Source organism: Xenopus tropicalis, chromosome 5 (assembly GCF_000004195.4).
Source record: "Xenopus tropicalis strain Nigerian chromosome 5, UCB_Xtro_10.0, whole genome shotgun sequence".
In the NCBI taxonomy this organism is placed as follows: Eukaryota; Metazoa; Chordata; class Amphibia; order Anura; family Pipidae; genus Xenopus; species Xenopus tropicalis.
This window is the reverse complement of record NC_030681.2, coordinates 8297667-8314598: the sequence shown is the minus strand read 5'-3', so window position 1 is coordinate 8314598 and position 16932 is coordinate 8297667. Positions and strand designations below refer to the sequence as shown.

At 49.0% G+C, this 16932-nt stretch overlaps 1 protein-coding gene across 1 annotated transcript in view; it reads right to left on the bottom strand.

The window, feature by feature from the left end:
• Window positions 1–5860: 5860 nt before the first annotated feature.
• Window positions 5861–16932, bottom strand: part of tmem63a (transmembrane protein 63A) — a 36216-nt gene continuing 25144 nt past the window's right edge. The window contains 14 exon segments of the mRNA NM_001078875.1: window positions 5861–6497; window positions 8203–8265; window positions 8825–8940; window positions 9650–9817; window positions 10474–10579; window positions 10752–10914; window positions 11128–11193; window positions 12250–12336; window positions 12474–12580; window positions 14327–14480; window positions 14607–14744; window positions 14832–14965; window positions 15659–15782; window positions 16076–16156. Of these exon segments, the coding sequence (NP_001072343.1) occupies window positions 6348–6497; window positions 8203–8265; window positions 8825–8940; window positions 9650–9817; window positions 10474–10579; window positions 10752–10914; window positions 11128–11193; window positions 12250–12336; window positions 12474–12580; window positions 14327–14480; window positions 14607–14744; window positions 14832–14965; window positions 15659–15782; window positions 16076–16156 (1657 nt within the window). The 3' untranslated portion in view covers window positions 5861–6347.

Sequence of the window (16932 nt, the reverse complement as noted above, 5' to 3'; positions counted from 1 at the left end):
ATTCCCCCCTGGGACGTAGAGTGGTTTAGTGCACCTGTTCCTATGACCTGTGACCCCCCCCCCCGGCCTGAAACCCGCTAGTGATACCCAGATACCCTGCCCTGCACAGCAGCTGTTACTTCCCTGCACCCCATGGGCTGAGAGTCCGTAAAGGGCAGAGGTATTGGCCAATGGGATCTGCTGGGATATTGACTACAAGCAGCGCTTCATCTAATGTGTACAGCCCCGTATATCCCTGCCAGCATCTGGGTTAAAGGAAGGCAGTCCTGATTGATTGAAGGTTTTATTTTTCATACTTTGTATGATCCAGTAGGTTACATTATCCCTTATACATATGTTCCCTGTCAGCCTACAGCCTTGTGCCTTTATATGGGCACAGAAGCCCTCAGTGACTTCTAATATCCTTATCATTTACAGTAGGGGGTACATTATCCCTTATAATACATGAGTGATACTCAGAGTTCCCTGTATAACTCAGCCTGCAGCCTTGTGCCTTTATATGGGCACAGAACCCCTCAGTGACTGCTAATATCCTTATCATTTACAGTAGGGGGTACATTATACCTTATAATACATGAGTGATACTCGGAGTTCCCTGTATAACTCAGCCTGCAGCCTTGTGCCTTTATATGGGGGGCACAGAACCCCTCAGTGACTGCTAATATCCTTATCATTTACAGTAGGGGGTACATTATCCCTTATAATACATGAGTGATACTCAGAGTTCCCTGTATAACTCAGCCTGCAGCCTTGTGCCTTTATATGGGCACAGAACCCCTCAGTGACTGCTAATATCCTTATCATTTACAGTAGGGGGTACATTATCCCTTATAATACATGAGTGATACTCGGAGTTCCCTGTATAACTCAGCCTGCAGCCTTGTGCCTTTATATGGGGGGCACAGAACCCCTCAGTGACTGCTAATATCCTTATCATTTACAGTAGGGGGTACATTATCCCTTATAATACATGAGTGATACTCAGAGTTCCCTGTATAACTCAGCCTGCAGCCTTGTGCCTTTATATGGGGGGCACAGAACCCCTCAGTGACTGCTAATATCCTTATCATTTACAGTAGGGGGTACATTATCCCTTATAATACATGAGTGATACTCAGAGTTCCCTGTATAACTCAGCCTGCAGCCTTGTGCCTTTATATGGGGGGCACAGAACCCCTCAGTGACTGCTAATATCCTTATCATTTACAGTAGGGGGTACATTATCCCTTATAATACATGAGTGATACTCAGAGTTCCCTGTATAACTCAGCCTGCAGCCTTGTGCCTTTATATGGGCACAGAACCCCTCAGTGACTGCTAATATCCTTATCATTTACAGTAGGGGGTACATTATCCCTTATAATACATGAGTGATACTCAGAGTTCCCTGTATAACTCGGGGGGTACATCTATATAGTGTGAGTGGGTCCCTAAGTGCAGGTAAGTGACAGAAGCCCACAGTATATGTTGGAAATCAGCAGAAAAGAAGATGGGGGGGGGCATCTATGGGGGCACAGATCTTCCCTGTTAAAGGGCAGTGGGGGGGTTTGGCCTGGTACAGAACCCAGAGTACAAGGGGTACAATTCTGATCAAAATTCAAGAGTCAGAACCAGGAGTGCAGAAAGGACTAAACAATTACTGATGTTTGTTTCTTTTTAGAAATAATTTTAATGTTTGTTGGAAATGCAGTTTGTTTCCTCAGGGAAAGTGTCATTTTGGGCTTAACATCCGCTTTAAAGGGGCAAAGTGACCAAATTCAATCGCCTGGTCTTGTAGACTCCACTAATGGCAGCGGCTTTGCAGCAGTGGGGTTTTGTGCTTTGGGGCTGTGGGTCGGGTTCCACTGTTTGCCTTGCTTTCCTATCCCCTCCAAGCAGGAATCAGTCATTCTAATCTCTCATTGGTTGCTAGGTTCTGTAGGACCCAGGGGTGGGGTAAGGCAAGGCAACTCGGCTCCAAGGACATTGAACTCCCATGATGCTCTGTAACACAGTGCTTGCATACCCTACACAGTAGGGTTGGGCACTGTTTACAGAAAAAAGCATCTTGTAGCCAGAGAAGCTTCTGATTGGAGGAGCAAGTTACAGCATAGGGGGTGCTCACCTTAACCCCTAGTTTGCCATAGTGACAGATAGAAATACATTTGCTATTGCCCCTTTTTCATTTTTTATTCTACCCATAGCAACCATGTCAGGCAGGACCTGTTTTAAAGCAATAATCTTATTGGTTGCTATGGGTTACTGCTACTGGGCAAACTAAGTGCATTTTTATTACATATGGGAGTTATGTCAATGCTAAGGTGAACGCCTACCATTTGCTAAGAAGGGTTAAGTTCCCCTTTAGCCAGGATGCCCATAAGGTGCAGGGAGTTCCTTCCCACGGGAATCGGGAGCAATGAATGGGAGTTGGGTGAAAGCTGCAGCCTCCATTAACCTGTTAGGTGCTGGCTGATCCCCAAAGAGCCTGAAAAATAGACTTGATGGGGCTGTCATTTGATCTGTATTTTAAGTTTCATAGAAAGAAGAACATAACATATATACAATTGTATTTTGAACAGTTCAAACTCCATCTGCAGAACTGCAACTCCCAGAATCCTCAGCTGTGCTCGAGAGCCCGAGGCTGCTGCTGAACATTGGGCTGGTCCCTGCGCAAATATAAATGACTTCTCACTCTTACTTGGTGTATTTTACACTTTAATCAGGTTTGCAAAATATATTTATATACATTGCATACAAAATGATACAGTTATAATAATAATATATTACAGGCTTGTCTCGGTTCCTTTATCAAAACTCGTCCAATAAAAGTACAAACTTGAATACAAAGTCGTAACGTGCAGTGTAGCCTTCAAATCACATGATGTGGGGCGGGTGTGGTTAGTGTTGATTGGAGGGAAGTTTCAGCCAATCAGAGGGCGGTCAGGGGGATGTAGGGAAGATGGGAGAATTGGCAGTACCAGGGATGGCTGGCAGGGGGCAGCAGCTAGGAATGATACAAAGTGCTGGGAACTCATGTAGGAAAGGTCAGGAGTTTATCTTAATAGAAAGCGGCAGTTTAACTAGAATATAAATATAATTGTCCATCAGCAGATACAGGGGATGCAGAGATAGATTGCACCCCCCCCCCCCCAAGCTTTTGGCAGAGGACTGTTCCAACACAGGAGGTCTGTGGGGGGGAGGAAAGGCTTTGGCCTGAGAGACAATGGCAGTTTGTGCAAAGCTGAATCTGGGAGGAGAATTATTGGCAATTTCTCATAGAAATTGAGGAGGAAAATAAATACAATATGGGATTCACCTTAATAGAAAGATAAAATAACAGGATGAGTCGGAGCCAGCGTATTTATGATACACATACAGTTTGCGTGTTGGTTTAGGAAGCAGCGCTACATGCCACACGTAAGGCTGTGCTGCCTGCTCTCTCGGGGCTGCCGGGTACTTACCTACAGCAGCTAAATAAAGGCACAATATTCTTCTTTATACAAAAAAATGTAACTGCAATAAAAAAAAAAACCCATTCCCTTTCTATAGGAGTGTTGTTCTGTGTAAGGCTCTCTGTGATTGGGCCCAAGGCATGGGTGATGCTCCTGAGTAGGGCAATGTCATTGGCAGAAAGCAGTGAGGCTACAATGGAGTCACTTCAGGTGTTTGGCAGAATCTTTAGCTCCATAGATTCTACAGGGGCCCCGGGGTCTCCCAGTCTGCAGCCTCCCACTCCCACTGGTGCACAACTCCCAGCATTTGGTATTTGGTAATGTAGGCAGTTGCTCAGCCTACTGGTACGTAGGGGGCTGTTCCTGCTGAATTGTGCTTAGTACAGGGGAATCCCTATGTGCCATAGTTTTATGGTATCTCTCTGTACAGGCTATGAGCAAACTTAGGGGGCTGTTCCTGCTGAATTGTGCTTAGTACAGGGGAATCCCTATGTGCCATAGTTTTATGGTATCTCTCTGTACAGGCTATGGGCAAACTTAGGGAGCTGTTCCTGCTGAATTGTGCTTAGTACAGGGGAATCCCTATGCTGCCATAGTTTTATGGTATCTCTCTGTACAGGCTATGGGCAAACTTAGGGGGCTGTTCCTGCTGAATTGTGCTTAGTACAGGGGAATCCCTATGTGCCATAGTTCTATGGTATCTCTCTGTACAGGCTATGGGCAAACTTAGGGGGCTGTTCCTGCTGAATTGTGCTTATTACAGGGGAATACTTTCACTCCTGCTGTATGTAGATGATACCATTAGCTGTTATACTGAACACACACTGCAGTTCCCCTGAGGATTTCCTGTAAGGGGGCTATAACACTACAGGGGGGCTATGGGCAGAGCCATCAAAGCAACAAGAAACCAAAGCAAGAAGAGAATAGTTACACAGCAGTCAGTGCATAACAACCCTGTTAGGGGAACAACATGGGGAACAATACATATGATGGCAGGGTGCCAGTTACATGCCAGCAAAGCCCAAACTACATTCATGACTGTACCAAGGGGGGTTGGGCCAAGGCATATCAGACTCTGTAGGACCCAATATATAAATTAAGGCTTGCTCTACCTATTCTCCCCCAACATTTGCCCCTACCCCTGCTACACCCACAGGTCCCACTACACGCAGTGCCCCGCCCAGCCAATAGCCAGCTCAGCAGTCCAGCAGCCTCAGGCCCAGCTCATTGTCCTTGTCGGAGGGGGTCACGAAAACCCCTAGCTGGTGCCCCTAGCTCAGCCAAGAATCCCACCACAAGACATGGCTGGGCACACACTTGGGCCGGGGGGGTGGTGGTACAGCTCGGTTGGGCACACACTTGGGCCGGGGTGGGGGGTGGGGCAGCACAGCTCGGCTGGGCACACGCTTGGGCCGGGGTGGGGGGTGGGGCAGCACAGCTCGGCTGGGCACACACTTGGGCCGGGGGGCGGTACAGCTCGGCTGGGCACACACTTGGGCCGGGGGGCGGTACAGCTCGGCTGGGCACACACTTGGGCCGGGGTGGGGGGGCGGTACAGCTCGGCTGGGCACACACTTGGGCCGGGGTGGGGGGGGCGGTACAGCTCGGCTGGGCACACACTTGGGCCGGGGTGGGGGGGGGCGGTACAGCTCGGCTGGGCACACACTTGGGCCGGGGTGGGGGGGGCGGTACAGCTCGGCTGGGCACACACTTGGGCCGGGGTGGGGGGGGCGGTACAGCTCGGCTGGGCACACACTTGGGCCGGGGTGGGGGGGCGGTACAGCTCGGCTGGGCACACACTTGGGCCGGGGTGGGGGGGCGGTACAGCTCGGCTGGGCACACACTTGGGCCGGGGTGGGGGGGCGGTACAGCTCGGCTGGGCACCACACTTGGGCCGGGGTGGGGGGGCGGTACAGCTCGGCTGGGCACACACTTGGGCCGGGGTGGGGGGGCGGTACAGCTCGGCTGGGCACACACTTGGGCCGGGGTGGGGGGGGCGGTACAGCTCGGCTGGGCACACACTTGGGCCGGGGTGGGGGGGCGGTACAGCTCGGCTGGGCACACACTTGGGCCGGGGTGGGGGGGCGGTACAGCTCGGCTGGGCACACACTTGGGCCGGGGTGGGGAGGCGGTGGGCAAAGTTCCTGAGTTCTAGCTGCCTGTTGGTAGCTAGAACCCCCCCCCCCCCCAGCCAGGAGCACAGGGGAACCAGTCAGTCTGCTGAATGGCTAACTAATAGCTAACTAATCAGAAGCATAGTCAGTAGCACATTCAGACCAATCAGCAGCAAATCAGATAAACAGTCTATAAGCACAGGCAGAAACAGAAGCACGGATAGGTCGGAAGGCATTACCCATCATCCTCTGTACTCCTGTGTCGATACCCAAAGGGCAGGAATTGTTGTTGGGGCCCAATGACAATGTTTTTTGTTTGTTTTTTATAGAAAGTTTTAGTAGAAATAAGTTTCCCTTTAAAAAGGTACATAAATATAACAGTGAAATGCAGCAGGGAGGGGGTTAAACCCAGAAATGCTTTGGATTCTTTCCTTTGGCAAAGGCAGGAGTGTTGCACATACAGACGGGGGGCAGGGGGCACCCCAATCCTCCCTGGATAGGCCCAATCCTGGCCGGGCAGTTCTGTACAGACAGGCAGCTCCTTGTAGCAGGGACAGCTGGGCGCCCAATCAATGGCAACGATGCGCTGAATGGGCCGCTCAGTGTCAGAGGAACAATCCTCCCGGAAATCCTAACAAAGCCCCGTCCCCCCCGTGCCCCCCAACATGTGCGCTTTAGAGCCGGCCCAGCTGCTCAGTATCCGGAATCCTATTTATCTCCCCCATTCCTTCCATTTCCGTGCTGGCCACTGGCTGTATGGTGCAAGCGCTCCCCCTAGTGCTGTTTTGCTGGAACTGCTCCTTCACGAGGCTTCATAGTCGACAAGCTGAGCGGTGTCCTCGGTGGAAAATACCATATCAGTCTCTTCCAGGGCCCCGTAGGTCTGCTGCTCCTGTACCCCCAGCTTGGTTTGTTCCGGGGGTGCACTGAGCAATACATGGGGGACATACATCTGCAGAGACAACACATACACATTAAAGGGGAACTTCTTTTCTAATTTACTATACTAAGGTTACTATTGATTTATATGAACCCATAACATATAAATACTGTAGGTATCGGATCCATTATCTGGAAACCCATTATCCAGAAAGCTCTGAATTACAGAAAGGCCATCTCCCATAGACTCCATTTAATTATAATATAAAATAAAATATATAACTGACATTTTTAACTCTGATTTCTTTTTCTTTTTTCTGTGTAATAATAAAACAGTACCTGTACTTGATCCCAACTAAGATATAATTACCCCTTATTGGGGGCAGAACAGCCCTATTGGGTTTATTTAATGGTTAAATGATTCCCTTTTCTCTGTAATAATAAAACAGTACCTGTACTTGATCCCAACTAAGATATAATTACCCCTTATTGGGGCAGAACAGCCCTATTGGGTTTATTTAATGGTTAAATGATTCCCTTTTCTCTGTAATAATAAAACAGTACCTGTACTTGATCCCAACTAAGATATAATTACCCCTTATTGGGGGCAGAACAGCCCTATTGGGTTTATTTAATGGTTAAATGATTCCCTTTTCTCTGTAATAATAAAACAGTACCTGTACTTGATCCCAACTAAGATATAATTACCCCTTATTGGGGCAGAACAGCCCTATTGGGTTTATTTAATGGTTAAATGATTCCCTTTTCTCTGTAATAATAAAACAGTACCTGTACTTGATCCCAACAAAGATAGAATTACCCCTTATTGGGGGCAGAACAGCCCTATTGGGTTTATTTAATGGTTAAATGATTCCCTTTTCTCTGTAATAATAAAACAGTACCTGTACTTGATCCCAACTAAGATATAATTACCCCTTATTGGGGGCAGAACAGCCCTATTGGGTTTATTTAATGGTTAAATGATTCCCTTTTCTCTGTAATAATAAAACAGTACCTGTACTTGATCCCAACAAAGATAGAATTACCCCTTATTGGGGGCAGAACAGCCCTATTGGGTTTATTTAATGGTTAAATGATTCCCTTTTCTCTGTAATAATAAAACAGTACCTGTACTTGATCCCAACTAAGATATAATTACCCCTTATTGGGGGCAGAACAGCCCTATTGGGTTTATTTCATGGTTAAATGATTCCCTTTTCTCTGTAATAATAAAACAGTACCTGTACTTGATCCCAACTAAGATATAATTACCCCTTATTGGGGGCAGAACAGTCCTATTGGGTTTATTTAATGGTTAAATGATTCCCTTTTCTCTGTAATAATAAAACAGTACCTGTACTTGATCCCAACTAAGATATAATTACCCCTTATTGGGGCAGAACAGTCCTATTGGGTTTATTTCATGGTTAAATGATTCCCTTTTCTCTGTAATAATAAAACAGTACCTGTACTTGATCCCAACAAAGATAGAATTACCCCTTACTGGAGGTTGCTAGGATCCAATTTAACCTAGCAACCAGGTAGTGGTTTAAAAGACATGAATATTAATAGAGGAGGGCCTAAATAGAAAGATAAGTAATACAAAGTGGGGGGCGGAGCCAAGCTGACCAGGTTGCCTATAGCGCCCGGCCCTGCGGTGCAATTATGGGCCCAGTGAAAGTCCAAGTAGATGAATGGGTGCTGGGAGTTATGGGAGGCTTGGGCTTCCTGCTGGGCTGGATTCCCCCCATAAGTGCGGTGTATAGAGCAGGACTTACAGCAGCTTTGCGAGGTTGCCCTTCCTGCGGCGAGTCTCCCCTTCCTCCTGACTTCTCTTCAATCTGCAGCAACCAAAAGCCAAGGGAAAGTAAATGCAGGATCACAGACATGCAACCCCTGCCCAAGCGACAAGTTCCCATTCAGCCGGTAGGCCCAATTATAAAAAAATTGTGTTTTATTATCATTATTAACATTTATTTATAAACATGCACTGTTTTATTGAAAAATTCCCCCAAAACCCCACTAGTCCCGCCCATCTGTTCCACTTCCTGCCGGGTGGATTCTATGTACTATAGGACAGGAACCAATCAGCAGCTAGGCTGACCTGATAGGGAACTGCAGCCTGTCTGCGCTTGTGTGACTGCAGGGCTGTGATTGGCTCTACCCCTCCTACTGTGCTTCTTGGCAGGGACCGTTAGGACATGCCCACCCCTCTTGAAACACAGACAGGGACCCGAGAGGATCTATAGGGGGGCCATTAAGTCGATAACAGAATGCTGGTTGTTAGAAGCGCCGCTGCCAAAGATTTAGGGGCTCAATCACAAAATGATATCTATCCTGTAAATAGAAACCGGTTTCACTGGAGTGAAGAGCGGCAAGCACGGGGTTAATAGCACTCACCTTATAGTACATTGGGTTGAGGTGCCGGAAGAAGCCGAAGCAGGTGTAGAGCAGGCAGATCAGTATGGTGATGAGCAGGATGATGAGGGTAAATAGTGTCGATGGGGCCGTGAAGCCTGAAGAGAGAAAAGAGCAAATCAGCCCCAAACTGCTACGTCTGCCTGAATCAGCTCTGGGGGTGTTCCACAGTGCAATGCATTGTGGGTTATGTAGTTCCTGCAGGCTGTCTGTAAGCTGGGGAGAAGTTGTTACAATTTCTAACACCAATGCTTTAGTCCCTCCTCCCCTGCCAGGATTACAAATGATGCAGAAAGAGAAGAACTGTTTTGCAGCTGGATTTCAGCATATAAAATGGGATTTATTCCTACTTACTGAAGGAAGAGATTACAGGGATATTAGAAGTATATTAAGGGCAGAGTTCCCCTTTAAGATCCTGCTGGGATCTCTGCAGATAAGGGATACATTTTAAAGGGACTGTTCACCTTAAAATTAAACTTTCAGTATGGTGTAGCTAGATAGAATTGAAATGGTCAATTTCCGAGCAACCAGGATGAAATATCCAAAGTAAAGTGGGCAATAAATAGTCGAGTGCCTAAGAACTAAGATAAGCAAAAGATAAAAGATTAGTCATCTGTTTCTAAGCTGCCAGGGGGGTCACTGACCCGACAACCAGAAAGCAATTTAAAAGCTAAATAAGAAGTTCAATAAGTAAGAAAAACATACAAAATAATGAAGACCAATTGAAAGGTTGCTCAGAATAGGTCACCAAAAAGTGGAGGTAAAGGAAGGAACATTAGATAAATACAGGGAAAAGAAATCACTTACCCATTCGCAAAAGGGAGTAAAAGAAGAGCCACATCAGGCAGAGGATGGGGGCGGTCAGGGCCTGGCGTACGGCAGAGAAGTGGATTTTCTTATCCAGCTTGGTGGGCAGGTAGGCATAGTATAGGTTGTGCCTATCCACCATATGTTTGAGCAGCAGGTAAATCAGCCCTGGGGAGAGAGGGCTCAGTGAGTAGAGGGAACACTGCTACTAAATCTCCATTCTTTAGGCTCCACCCCACACGGGGGGGGGGGGGGTGGATAAATGAAAAAAACACAGTGCTGAATAATACACAGTGCTGGTTTTACTTTGCTATAAACATGGCCCCTTTATTGGAGCCCCCTGTTTCAAATGAGGGGTGGGCGTGGCCTAACGGTCCCTGCCAGAAGCACAGTAGGAGGGGGAGAGCCAATCACAGCCCTGCACTCACACAAGCACAAACAGGCTTCAGTTCCCTATCAGGTCAGCCTGGCTGCTGATTGGTTCCTATCCTACAGTGCAGTGTACTGAGGGCCCCCCTGCACATACAGAGATTCCAGCCAGCAGGAAGTGGAACAGATGGGCGGGGCTAGTAGGGTTTTGGGGGAATTTCTCAATAAAACTTTTTTTAAGCACAATCTTTCTATAATTAGAGGAGTGTAATGCACTGGTACATTCTTAATTTTAACCTGATATGTGTAGGGTTAAACTACAGTAATTAGTCAGGGGCATTATTGCGCACCCATGCTAACGAGCCCTTACTGGGTTCCTATTGGCTTACACCTCCATGTCAACCAGAGATCCACAGTCCGAGTAGCAGTTACCCCCCATGACATTTAACCCTTACCGAAGGGAACGATGATTGGGCAAGTGATACTGTAGGCCATGACGACGGTGAACACACACAGCATCCAGGCGTACATTGCTCCAAACTCGTACTCGAAGGCTTGGTTCTGTAAGGGTAAGTCAGGTGTATTAGCATCTGTATCCCCCCCATGCACAGATACTGCCCACAAGTTTGTGATTGGCCCCCGGGCAAATAGCTTCAGCCAATAGCACCGAACGTGAGGGGACCCGTCGCTGTTACACAAACCCCACTAAACAGGAAGTCGCACGTATTGGTACCTGTTTGATGTTGCGCCTCTCCGCAGCAGACTTGGCCATGATCATACGGATGGTGTATAAGATGAGACCCGGGAGGCGCATCAGCTCCATGCCGTTGCCCACAAAAGCCGAAGCGATCACGTAATTGACAAAGAAGGCCCCTTGATCGGGGAGGAATACGCATCTGCGAGGGCAGGGGAAGATGCAGAAGACGTCAAAAGACATTTAAATGGATAATAAAATGCCAGTATGGCCTATATTATATATATATATATATATATATATATATATATGTATTCTCCCCACCCTGCCCAGGTCCCCCTGTTATTCTATAAGAGTCATGTAAGTGACCAACCCAGCAAGGGAAGTCGGCCAATTCAGCACAAAGGCTACTTACTCCAGCCTGACGGGACCCTGAAGATCCAGCGCTCTGTCAAACAGCCAGCGGAAAAAGAAGTCTAAACTGAAAGGAGATACAAGTGGGATTATTTAAAGAGACACTGCCATGATATTTATGGGGTATTTTTATCTCTAAATATATAGGCATTATGGTTGAACTTGATGGACGTATGTCTTTTTTCAACCCAACTTACTATGTTACTATGTTACACTGTTACACAGCAAATAATTCCCTCTGCCATTTAACCTTTTATTCTTGTACCAACAAATGTATTTGTAGCTGTAATATTGGTGTGTAGGTGCCATCTCAGTGCCTTGTGCCTGAGTCTGAGCTTTCAGCCAGCGCTACACATTAGAACTGCTTTCAGCTAACCTATTGTTTCTCCTACTCCCATGTAACTGGGGGAGTCCCAAGCCGGACTTGGATTTCTTACTATTGAGTGCTATTCTGATACCTACTGGGAGCTGCTATCTTGCTCCCTTCCCATTGTTCTGCTGATCGGCTGCTGGGGGTGAGGGGGGGGGGGATATCACTCCAACTTGCAGCGCAGCAGTAAAGTGTGCCTGAGTCTGAGCTTTCAGCCAGCGCTACACATTAGAACTGCTTTCAGCTAACCTATTGTTTCTCCTACTCCCATGTAACTGGAGGAGTCCCAAGCCGGACTTGGATTTCTTACTATTGAGTGCTATTCTGATACCTACTGGGAGCTGCTATCTTGCTCCCTTCCCATTGTTCTGCTGATCGGCTGCTGGGGGTGAGGGGGGGGGGGATATCACTCCAACTTGCAGCGCAGCAGTAAAGTGAGACTGAAGTTTATCAGAGCACAGGTCACATGGCTGTGGCACCCTGGGAAATGAAGATTATGGCTAGCCCCATGGGAAAAACAGATTACAATGCAGAATTCTACATTTTTATATGCTGAAATCCAGCTGTAAAACAGTTCTTTTCTTTTTGCATCTTTTGAAATCCTGGCAGGGGAGGAGGGGTTAAAACATTGATTCTCATTGAGTCTCAAAGTAGTCAAGGAATGAGCTAATTTGAGAACTAAGAAGAGGAGAACTAATGAACGAATAAGGTAGTTACTACGTGTCTAGCACCGGCAGAACAGAAACTCCTCACCTGGTGAGTCCGAGAGACGGCAGGATGAGAACCATGAATATGAGGAAGATGTAGACTTTGTGCATCATGATCCTGTTCTCTGCGGATCTGTTAGAGACACGGGGGAGTTAGAAGGGAAGGCGATGGCCTTGGAGCACTAAGGAGAGGACAGCAGATATATTCATAGAACACGAGGGGCTGTATTTCCAGATCTGGGTAAAATGGCCCCCAACCAGGATACTTACTTGGTCCAGTGAGCCTCCAATAAAGTGGAGTAATATACAATAGTGGGTAACAGGGCAGAGAACGACCACAGCATGAGAGTGGGGAAGAACTGGCTGATCACAGGGTTCTGCAGAGACAAACGTGGCACAGTGTTATCATATCCACATTGTATCACTGCCTTAACACTACTGAACCTCCTGTGTGGGAACGGCTGGATTTATCCCACAGAAACACTTCAAGCCCCCCCTTACTTGTACGTACGGTGATTAGGAAATAAGGAAAGTTTCAGCCCAAAGTCATCATATAGGATGGTGATCCCAGTGGAGCCAATAAAAGGGCAACCATTTGGGCGTTTTAACATTCTTAATGAATCGGATAAAGTGAGTGCAGGACGGGCCAGACCGGGGGTGAGAGAGTGTAGGACAGGCCAGACCGGAGGTGAGTGAGTGTAGGACGGGCCAGACCGGGGGTGAGTGAGTGTAGGACGGGCCAGACCGGGGGTGAGTGAGTGTAGGACAGGCCAGACCGGGGGTGAGTGAGTGTAGGACGGGCCAGACCGGGGGTGAGTGAGTGTAGGACAGGCCAGACCGAGGGTGAGTGAGTGTAGGACTGGCCAGACCGGGGGTGAGTGAGTGTAGGACAGGCCAGACCGGGGGTGAGTGAGTGTAGGACGGGCCAGACCGGGGGTGAGTGAGTGTAGGACGGGCCAGACCGGGGGTGAGTGAGTGTAGGACAGGCCAGACCGGGGGTGAGTGAGTGTAGGACAGGCCAGACCGGGGGTGAGTGAGTGTAGGACAGGCCAGACCGGGGGTGAGTGAGTGTAGGACAGGCCAGACCGGGGGTGAGTGAGTGTAGGACGGGCCAGACCGAGGGTGAGTGAGTGTAGGACAGGCCAGACCGGGGGTGAGTGTAGGACAGGCCAGACCGGGGGTGAGTGATTGTAGGACTGGCCAGACCGGGGGTGAGTGATTGTAGGACTGGCCAGACCGGGGGTGAGTGAGTGTAGGACGGGCCAGACCGGGGGTGAGTGAGTGTAGGACGGGCCAGACCGGGGGTGAGTGAGTGTAGGCCGGGCCAGACCGGGGGTGAGTGAGTGTAGGCCAGGCCAGACCGGGGGTGAGTGAGTGTAGGCCAGGCCAGACCGGGGGTGAGTGAGTGTAGGCCAGGCCAGACCGGGGGTGAGTGAGTGTAGGCCAGGCCAGACCGGGGGTGAGTGAGTGTAGGACGGGCCAGACCGGGGGTGGGTGAGTGTAGGACGGGCCAGACCGGGGGTGAGTGAGTGTAGGCCAGGCCAGACCGGGGGTGAGTGAGTGTAGGCCAGGCCAGACCGGGGGTGAGTGAGTGTAGGCCAGGCCAGACCGGGGGTGAGTGAGTGTAGGCCAGGCCAGACCGGGGGTGAGTGAGTGTAGGCCAGGCCAGACCGGGGGTGAGTGAGTGTAGGCCAGGCCAGACCGGGGGTGAGTGAGTGTAGGACGGGCCAGACCGGGGGTGAGTGAGTGTAGGACGGGCCAGACCGGGGGTGAGTGAGTGTAGGACTGGCCAGACCGGGGGTGAGTGAGTGTAGGACGGGCCAGACCGGGGGTGAGTGAGTGTAGGACGGGCCAGACCGGGGGTGAGTGAGTGTAGGACGGGCCAGACCGGGGGTGAGTGAGTGTAGGACTGGCCAGACCGGGGGTGAGTGAGTGTAGGACGGGCCAGACCGGGGGTGAGTGAGTGTAGGACAGGCCAGACCGGGGGTGAGTGAGTGTAGGACAGGCCAGACCGGGGGTGAGTGAGAGGAGGGCACTGCTTGGCAGCTTAATGCACAGAATGGCTCAATGCCCTATATATACTGATAATGGGGGGGTGCAGAGGGGCTCTTGTTGCTACTTACATTCAGGGCCTGGATGGGTTTGGTGACGTTGAATTTGTCCATGGTAGAGATAATAATGGAGGGTGTTGTTAGGAAGAAGAGCACAATGAAGAGGCAGAAGTTGATCCCCAAACACCGGGCCCACCACTTTACACCCTGTAACGAGAGGTTTCCCCTTTAAAAAGAAAAAATAAAACAATTAATGAAATCAGGGGACTCCAACAATTTAATAATATGTGAATGATAAGCTGCGCCATGATGGCCCGAGTGTGGTTTAGGGGGCAGGGGGGGTGGAACTTACCAGCATATGTTCTCTGGGTAGGTGGCATAGGTGACGCCCCACCGGGAGGTGCCCAGCTGTTTGCTATAGGCCGAGGGCTGGGTTTCATGGGCGCATCGGTACCCGCTGCATTTCACAGCATTGAAATCTTTCAGGATCCTGGAGACAAGGAACAAGTTATAGTGATCTATGGGCATCTCTGTCCCTTTACCAACACTCTATCCCAGTGGGCAACGTGGTACTTACAGAGTCGACATTGATTTGTCTGCAAATGTAACAAATACAATTCCCAGCGGAATGTCGCAAACCACCTCCTGCTTCCGTGCGTACTCCTCCATCACTCCATCTCTCACTCTCGTGTAGTACTCGATAGCATCCTCCTGGGAACAGAGAGTAAGGGGAACAGTGCGGTCATTTGGCCAAATAAAACTCTTGCACTAAAAGAACCATTATCAGGGGTGGTGTATGTACAGTATACCAACAAAAGCCTAAGCAGAATACACATTCCCCTGTACTAAGCACAATTCAGCAGGAACAGCCCCCTAAGTTTGTTCATAGCCTGTACAGAGAGATACCATAAAACTATGGCACATAGGGATTCCCCTGTACTAAGCACAATTCAGCAGGAACAGCCCCCTAAGTTTGCTCATAGCCTGTACAGAGAGATACCATAAAACTATGGCACATAGGGATTCCCCTGTACTAAGCACAATTCAGCAGGAACAGCCCCCTAAGTTTGCTCATAGCCTGTACAGAGAGATACCATACAACTATGGCACATAGGGATTCCCCTGTACTAAGCACAATTCAGCAGGAACAGCCCCCTAAGTTTGCTCATAGCCTGTACAGAGAGATACCATAAAACTATGGCACATAGGGATTCCCCTGTACTAAGCACAATTCAGCAGGAACAGCCCCCTAAGTTTGCTCATAGCCTGTACAGAGAGATACCATAAAACTATGGCACATAGGGATTCCCCTGTACTTTCCTTATACTCTCTGCAGAAAGATACACAAACACTGACTGAAATAAGCCAAAGGCTAAAGCCCCTTTAATATAAATATATACGTACCCTTTCACATCCACGAACAACACAGCAACAGAACTGCCCACAGGGCTTTGTGTTTATTAAAACTCTTCTCCCGGTCTTGTTCAGCAGATTGGTAAAATATGCCAAGTTCTTTTCTGCCTTTTTCCTTAAAAAAAAAAAAAAGCATTTGTCACAAGGGTAAAGTTACATTTATTTATAAAGAGAAAAGCAAACAATATAGTGAGTATAATATCCCTACAGGGCTCATAATTTCAGTATAGACTTTTCTGCATACAGTGAATATTGTACCATTATGGGCTCTTGAAGCAAAACAGACGGGCGGGGCAATAACACTGACCGGCTGTGAGTGGATCAGAACCTTGGGGAGTTTAGGGTTCTGTATGTGCGGATCAGTGTAAGGCGGGTACAATATTGCCTTTATTTATGCCGTGTCAGTACCTCTCTTTGGAAAGACGAATCAGGTCGGCAACATCGTAGCACAGGTTAACCTCCTCCACTTGGCAGCTGGGATAGGCCTCACTGGGAGAAACGAGAAACACCATACAGCACAATGAATGAATCGATTATATAAATATGGGTGAGGGCTAAACAGGCCCAGACTGGCAATCTGTGGGTTCAGGCAAATGCCAGAGGGGCTGCTGTAAGGTGCCATAGACAGTCACTATTTATTGGGCTGGGGGGGCTGTTTGTGCCTCTGGGTACTGGGAATGCCAGGGGGGCTGTAAGGTGCCACAGTCAGTCACTATTTATTGGGCTGGGGGGGCTGTTTGTGCCTCTGGGTACTGGGAATGCCAGGGGGGCTGTAAGGTTGCCACAGACAGTCACTATTTATTGGGCTGGGGGGCTGTTTGTGCCTCTGGGTACTGGAATGCCAGGGGGCTGTAAGGTGCCACAGACAGTCACTATTTATTGGGCTGGGGGGGCTGTTTGTGCCTCTGGGTAATGGGAATGCCAGGGGGGCTGTAAGGTGCCACAGACAGTCACTATTTATTGGGCTGGGGGGGCTGTTTGTGCCTCTGGGTACTGGGAATGCCAGGGGGGGCTGTAAGGTGCCACAGACAGTCACTATTTATTGGGCTGGGGGGGCTGTTTGTGCCTCTGGGTACTGGGAATGCCAGGGGGGCTGTAAGGTGCCACAGACAGTCACTATTTATTGGGCTGGGGGGGCTGTTTGTGCCTCTGGGTACTGGGAATGCCAGGGGGGCTGTAAGGTGCCACAGACAGTCACTATTTATTGGGCTGGGGGGGGCTGTTTGTGCCTCTGGGTACTGGGAATGCCAGGGGGGCTGTAAGGT